The following is a 7,500-nucleotide window of genomic DNA, read 5'->3' as shown; positions in this document are numbered from 1 at the left end:
AGATGTGAGCATGTGTATGTTCTGCAGGTGGAGGTGAACCCGTCTCTGGATATGGCCGAGTCCGACTTCCAGAATAACGTGATGCGCTGCCGGTGCCGCTACGACGGCGGACGAGTGTATCTGTACGGCTGCCATGCGGGTGAGACTCACACACACAGTATTGGGGGAAAGTTACTTTTAAAAGTAATGCATTACAATATTGCATTACTCAAAAAAAAAGTAACTAATTGTGTTAACTAGTTACTTTTAATGGAAAGTAGTATGTTACGTTACTTTTGCGTTACTTTTCCTCACCTGGGCTGGGCTTATTTGTTTTTTAATAACAACAAAAAAAGTTCTATTTCTGGTAAATGTTAAGGCCCTTTCACAGCAAAAGTGAAGTGAATAAGCCTCAGGCTGAAGAAAATGCATATTCACTCCTGTACAGTACAGTAGAGTACAGTAAAGTATAGTAGAGTAGTGTAAGTAGAGGTAGAGTACAGTAGAAGTAGAGTACAGTATAGTACAGTATAGTACAGTAGAGGACCGTAGAGTACAGTAGAGGACCGTAGAGTACAGTAGAGGTAGAGTATAGGTAGAGTAGAGTACAGTAGAGGTAGAGTACAGTAGAGTACAGTAGAGGTAGAGTAGAGTACAGTAGAGGTAGAGTAGAGTACAGTAGAGTACAGTAGAGGTAGAGTACAGTAGAGTACAGTAGAGGTACAGTAGAGTACAGTAGAGGTAGAGTACAGTAGAGTACAGTAGAGGACCGTAGAGGTAGAGTACAGTAGAGTACAGTGGAGGTAGAGTAGAGTAGAGTACAGTAGAGTACAGTAGAGGTAGAGTACATTAGAGTACAGTAGAGGTAGAGTACAGTAGAGTACAATAGAGGTAGAGTAGAGTACAGTAGAGGTAGAGTAGAGTACAGTAGAGGTAGAGTACAGTAGAGGTGGAGTACAGTAGAGTACAGTAGAGGTAGAGTACAGTAGAGGTAGAGTAAGAGTAGAGTACAGTAGAGGTAGAGTAAGAGTAGAGTACAGTAGAGGTAGAGTAGAGTACAGTAGAGGTAGAGTAGAGTACAGTAGAGGTAGAGTAGAGTACAGTAGAGGTAGAGTACAGTAGAGGTAGAGTACAGTAGAGTACAGTAGAGGTAGAGTATAGTAGAGTACAGTAGAGGTAGAGTACAGTAGAGGTAGAGTAGAGTACAGTAGAGGTAGAGTACAGTAGAGGTGGAGTACAGTAGAGTACAGTAGAGGTAGAGTACAGTAGAGGTAGAGTAGAGTACAGTAGAGGTAGAGTAAGAGTAGAGTACAGTAGAGGTAGTGTACAGTAGAGTACAGTAGAGTACAGTAGAGGTAGAGTACAGTAGAGGTAGAGTATAGTAGAGTACAGTAGAGTACAGTAGAGGTAGAGTACAGTAGAGGTAGAGTAGAGTACAGTAGAGGTAGAGTACAGTAGAGGTGGAGTACAGTAGAGTACAGTAGAGGTAGAGTAGAGTACAGTAGAGGTAGAGTAAGAGTAGAGTACAGTAGAGGTAGTGTACAGTAGAGTACAGTAGAGTACAGTAGAGGTAGAGTACAGTAGAGGTAGAGTACAGTACAGTAGAGGTAGAGTACAGTAGAGTACAGTAGAGTACAGTAGAGGTAGAGTATAGTAGAGTACAGTAGAGTACAGTAGAGGTAGAGTAAGAGTAGAGTACAGTAGAGGTAGTGTACAGTAGAGTACAGTAGAGTACAGTAGAGGTAGAGTACAGTAGAGGTAGAGTACAGTAGAGGTAGAGTAGAGTACAGTAGAGGTAGAGTAAGAGTAGAGTACAGTAGAGGTAGTGTACAGTAGAGTACAGTAGAGTACAGTAGAGGTAGAGTACAGTAGAGGTAGAGTACAGTACAGTAGAGGTAGAGTACAGTAGAGTACAGTAGTGTACAGTAGAGTACAGTAGAGGTAGAGTACAGTAGAGGTAGAGTAGAGTACAGTAGAGGTAGAGTAAGAGTAGAGTACAGTAGAGGTAGTGTACAGTAGAGTACAGTAGAGTACAGTAGAGGTAGAGTACAGTAGAGGTAGAGTACAGTACAGTAGAGGTAGAGTACAGTAGAGTACAGTAGAGTACAGTAGAGGTAGAGTATAGTAGAGTACAGTAGAGGTAGAGTACAGTAGAGGTAGAGTAGAGTACAGTAGAGTACAGTAGAGGTAGAGTACAGTAGAGTACAGTAGAGGTAGAGTACAGTAGAGGTAGAGTAGAGTACAGTAGAGTACAGTAGAGGTAGAGTACAGTACAGTAGAGGTAGAGTAGAGTACAGTAGAGGTAGAGTACAGTAGAGTACAGTAGAGGTAGAGTATAGTAGAGTACAGTAGAGGTAGAGTACAGTAGAGGTAGAGTAGAGTACAGTAGAGGTAGAGTACAGTAGAGGTGGAGTACAGTAGAGTACAGTAGAGGTAGAGTACAGTAGAGGTAGAGTAGAGTACAGTAGAGGTAGAGTAAGAGTAGAGTACAGTAGAGGTAGTGTACAGTAGAGTACAGTAGAGTACAGTAGAGGTAGAGTACAGTACAGTACAGTAGAGGTAGAGTACAGTAGAGGTAGAGTACAGTAGAGGTAGAGTAAGAGTAGAGTACAGTAGAGGTAGAGTAGAGTACAGTAGAGGTAGAGTAGAGTACAGTAGAGGTAGAGTACAGTACAGTAGAGGTAGAGTACAGTAGAGGTAGAGTACAGTAGAGGTAGAGTACAGTAGAGGTAGAGTATAGTAGAGTACAGTAGAGGTAGAGTAGAGTACAGTAGAGGTAGAGTACAGTACAGTAGAGGTAGAGTACAGTAGAGGTAGAGTATAGTAGAGTACAGTAGAGTACAGTAGAGGTAGAGTACAGTAGAGTACAGTAGAGGTAGAGTATAGTAGAGTATAGTAGAGTACAGTAGAGGTAAAGTATAGTAGAGTACAGTAGAGGTAGAGTAGAGTACAGTAGAGGTAGAGTACAGTACAGTAGAGGTAGAGTACAGTAGAGGTAGAGTACAGTAGAGGTAGAGTATAGTAGAGTACAGTAGAGTACAGTAGAGGTAGAGTACAGTAGAGTACAGTAGAGTACAGTAGAGGTAGAGTACAGTAGAGTACAGTAGAGTACAGTAGAGGGCGTCACTCAAACAAACATTTCTGCTGTTCTGGATTAAAGATCAATAGGAGACAGGAGAAGTTCAACACTCTTATTCCTAAATCTAATCTAAAGTAATTTTTGCTTATTGTTATGGTTGAATTAGATATTGTTATGGTTGAATTAGATCATTGAAGGTCAGCAGCAAAGACATTGGTTAATAAAGTGAGATTAAATACATTGAGTATTTTTCTGCAATTTAATATAGTTAATTGTAAAATTCTGAGATTGCATTTTACTGTTTAATTCATTTTGAGGAATACTGAATGTTTTCGTGCAAGTGAGACGAGTAAATGTATGTTCACATTTAGTCTTGAACTAAAATAACCATCATGTTTACACACACACACACACACACACACACAACTGGAGAGCTGTCAGTCAATAAATGGGAAAAAGTTACTTATTTGAAAAAGTAATGCGTTACTTTACTAGTTACTTGAAAAAGTAATCTGATTACATAACTCAAGTTATTTGTAATGAGTAACACACAACACTGCTCACACAAATGCTTTTCTTCACGTCTCACAGGTGACGCCTACAGCGCCGAGGTAGAGGACCTGTTTGAACACCAGCGCCAGATCTCAAACAACTTCCTCTGATGAAGCCTTGGAGCGACAGGACTCGGGGTGGGCGGAGTCTGTGGGGTGGGCGGGGCTAGTGTGATGATTGACAGCAGGGGCGTTCACAGTTCACTCACCTGTTCACTTGGCCAGTATTGATGCTGTTGGTGAATCAGAAGAACTTTCTGCAGTTATGATGAAGGAGTTGTGAACTGTGTGAGTTTAATCTTCATCACACACTCGAGATTCAGGGGAAGACAACATGTCAAAAACTCTAATTCTGAACATCAGTCGTGAACATTCACTACATTGTTTTCAAAGTAAACTTATAATTGAAAATGTCCTTCAAATGTGCGGTTCTTCCTGCTTATGTGCTCGTTATTTTCATATTGTATTTTCATTTTTTATTTGATTTTGATCAACAAGGGCGATTTAAAAGTGTTTGATTTAACTAATTGTTATTAATACATTAAAATAAAATGGAGATGAAACCAATATATCATCAAGATAATCATATTTTCCCCTTTAATAAGTATTGTTTTTATTAAGGAACAAAATTCAGTACTACCAGTTTGTGTTAATTAAAGAAGTTTAGTCCTGATTACATCTGAGTGCCGAGGCTGAGAGTCATCAGAAACATCATCCGTGTGAATCCAGCGTTTCTCCTTCAGTCCTGGACTGTGTTTCTCCTGCCACTGGTGCTGAGTTTAGTGGCTCATTTAGTCTTTAATATTATTATTCATTATTATTATGATGAGTGGCTCAGATAATGAAATGTTTGGTCACATGCACAGGTTTATGGGTTGTGGTTTGTCTGTATTTCTCAAACACTCTCTCTATGAAGAGAAACGGTCGGCCGGTCGAGTTTTACAGATTGTGCTTCAATACTTGAAAAATAATCTTCTCATGTCTAACACAAGAAATCTGATGTTTCACACTGTGTGTACCGCAGTTTGATGATAATAAAGAACGACTGACTTCAACTGTGTCCAACTTTACACATAAAGCCATACTTACTAATAAATCTGGTTTATATGAATGGGAAACATTAACACGATGAATCTCAGTGAATCTGAATCTGTTCATTCCTTCATAAAGACCCTGATATGATTCACTTCACGATCATACGCACATTTACAAGACAGCCGTACTTTTCACCCATACTGTGAAAAATTAATATTAAATGTGTAAAATATTCAGTTAAGGTTACATCACTGTTTTTTTTTTTACTTAGTTTAATCTCATTTCTATTTATTTATTTTTACATTTTACATTGATTTTCTTATTTTAAATCAAGTTTTATTAGTTGTATCAAATTCATATAATTTAAATAACATTTTTTTTATTTAAATCAAATATTTTAATCAATTTATTTTAATATGATGTATTAATTTATTATTTATTTATTTAAATAAATAATTTAAAATTTTAATCAAATTGATTTATTTCAATAAAATTATTTTTTATTTATTTGAAATATTGAATTTATTTGAATCAAATTGATTTATTTACATAAAAAGTATTATATATATATATATTATTTAATTCAAATCCATTTAGTTTAATCTCATGTATTTATTTATTTATTTATTTATTTATTATGTATTTATTTAAATACGTTGACTTTATTTTTTACTTCAATCAAATTGATTTATTTTAAAAAAAGTATTTTTAATTGTTTATTTATTTAAATAGTTTAGTCTATCCTAATCAATTTATTTTAATCTAATGTATTTATTTATGTACAATATTATTATTATTTTTACTTTAATCAAATTGATTTATTTAAATAAATTATTATTTTTTATTCTAAATGATTTACTTTAATCTATTGTATTAATTTATTATTAATGTAAATAGAATTTTGTTCATTTATCTTAATAGGTTTACTTTAATCAAATGTATTTAGTTTGATGATGTTATTTTACAGTGTTTCCGCTGCGCGTCCACTGATCCTCTAGCGCCCCCTCGCGGCCTCTGGCGCGCGTGCACCTGTGATAACTCCGCGTGCGCGCGCGCTTAGCCACGCCCCTCGCTCTCTGTAGCGTTTCCGGTGTCGATGTTGTTCTGCTACAGTTTCTACACTTTTGTGCATTTGTAGAGTGTTTTCCCCCGAGAGCAAACGCGACATCGCTGGTCCTCGTGATGTCCGTGTAGCGCGAAGCTGTCGTCGAGTTCTGCCGTCTCCTCCGCACAGGAAGTTTGAGTGATTCCCTCATATCTTGATGTTTTACCTCAGCGATGTTGAGCTCCACACAGACCCGCGGAATCCTCGCTTTGCTGAGTTTATTCTGCGCTGATTCCTGCTCGGGATGGTTTCAGAACAGCGCGAAGAACAGCAGGAGCACGCAGCCGGAGCCCTCGGACAGCTGCCTGTGTCATGTACGTGTATTCCACGCTATGACTACAATAAAAACACATTGTTAGCGTTAATACGTCTGTTTTTGCTATAGTTACAGTAGTATTTCTGGCATGTTCTTCTGTCGCGCGAGTGTGACGTCATCGCGTCCGCAGTTCGTTGCTGTTTTCTGTTAAAAGTTAGACGTGTTCGTGTAGCTTAAAGATGCATATTCTTACTTTCATTGCTTTTAAAGCATTTATTTAGCACTGTCAGTGTGGCTGTCAATGATATCAATAGGAGAAAAAAATCTAACATATGACAAGAAAATCGGGTATTTGTTTTCTTTCTCTTTTTTTACATGTTAATCCAGAGTTTTTATTTATGAAAAGTAATTATTATAATGCTACGGTTAGTTCATTTAAAAACATTAAAAACAAATAATAAAGGTTAGAGAGCACACAATATAAAGCGAGATACATTTAAAACACGTTGGAAACTGAGCTTCTGTTATTCAGCGTGGTGTTCTCCCATTGGTCCGGCGGGTGCGCTGACGTCAGCGGGGTTGTGGGGTTTGTAGTCTTTCCTCCCTCCCGGAAGCGTTGACGGCAGCGCTGAGCGCGCCCGCGGAGAACTACAGCGCGGCGCGCGTGTGGATGGCGTGTGTTTGTTTGGAGGCGGGGCGAGCGGCGGAGTGTCCACGCGGTAGTGTGAGTTTGACAGCTCATCAGAGATGAGAAACACTCAGCACTTACTCAACATTTACTCAAGGCATGTCTGTTTTAATCCCGTCTCTGTTTGCTCTGGGACTTTTGGGACTTTTGCATTCAAAGCAGCCGCAGGTCAGATGCAAATATGCGCTATTTATATTTCACCAATTTATTATTTTTATTTTATTTATTTTTTTATTATTTTTATTTTAAATTTTTTTTTATTTTTATTTTTATTTTTTGCTGCTTGGTTTTCTAGACATGTCTTCTGTGCTCTGTATTTCAATTTCTTTATTATAAAATGTAATGAAGTGTAAGTTTGATTATGAATGTGAGGTCAGACTCTTGTGTTGTTCAGGTAATAATAATAATAAATAATAATAATGTGTTGTTTGTGCAGCTGACCGGTGTGCTGGACGACTGCTTCTGCGACATCGAGAGCATCGACGTCTTCAACAACTTCAAGATCTACCCTCACGTCCACAAGCTCACCGAGAGAGACTTCTTCCGATACTACAAGGTGAGATCCAGCACAGGCTTCGTGTGTAAGGGGGTTTGGTGGATCGATATTAATGTGTGTGTGTGTGTGTGTGTGTGTGTGTGTGTGTGTGTGTGTGTGCGTGTGTGTGTGCGTCTGCAGGTGAACCTGAAGCGCCCGTGTCCGTTCTGGCCCGATGACGGCCATTGCTCCATCAAAGACTGCCACGTAGAGCCGTGCCCAGAGGTCAGAGGTCAACACACGGCTGATCTCTTTAATGCTTTATCGTGTTT

At 38.5% G+C, this 7,500-nt stretch overlaps 2 protein-coding genes across 2 annotated transcripts in view; both read left to right on the top strand.

Moving 5' to 3' along the window:
* Positions 1-4,530, top strand: part of LOC307150412 (lysyl oxidase homolog 4-like) — a 32,986-nt gene extending 28,456 nt beyond the window's left edge. Inside the window, exons 14-15 of the mRNA XM_079857632.1 lie at positions 28-139; positions 3,650-4,530. Coding sequence (XP_079713758.1) covers positions 28-139; positions 3,650-3,720 — 183 coding nt within the window. The 3' untranslated portion in view covers positions 3,721-4,530. The remainder of the gene's footprint in view (positions 1-27; positions 140-3,649) is intronic.
* Positions 4,531-5,812: 1,282 nt separating this feature from the next.
* ero1b (endoplasmic reticulum oxidoreductase 1 beta) overlaps positions 5,813-7,500 on the top strand; it is a 17,751-nt gene continuing 16,063 nt past the window's right edge. Inside the window, exons 1-3 of the mRNA XM_079856508.1 lie at positions 5,813-6,063; positions 7,130-7,249; positions 7,370-7,453. Of these exons, the coding sequence (XP_079712634.1) occupies positions 5,923-6,063; positions 7,130-7,249; positions 7,370-7,453 (345 nt within the window). The 5' untranslated portion in view covers positions 5,813-5,922. The remainder of the gene's footprint in view (positions 6,064-7,129; positions 7,250-7,369; positions 7,454-7,500) is intronic.

Source organism: Squalius cephalus, assembly GCF_949319135.1.
Source record: "Squalius cephalus genome assembly, chromosome: 22".
Classification (NCBI taxonomy): Eukaryota; Metazoa; Chordata; class Actinopteri; order Cypriniformes; family Leuciscidae; genus Squalius; species Squalius cephalus.
The sequence above is the reverse complement of the archived record's forward strand: the minus strand, read 5'-3'. Positions and strand labels throughout refer to the sequence as shown.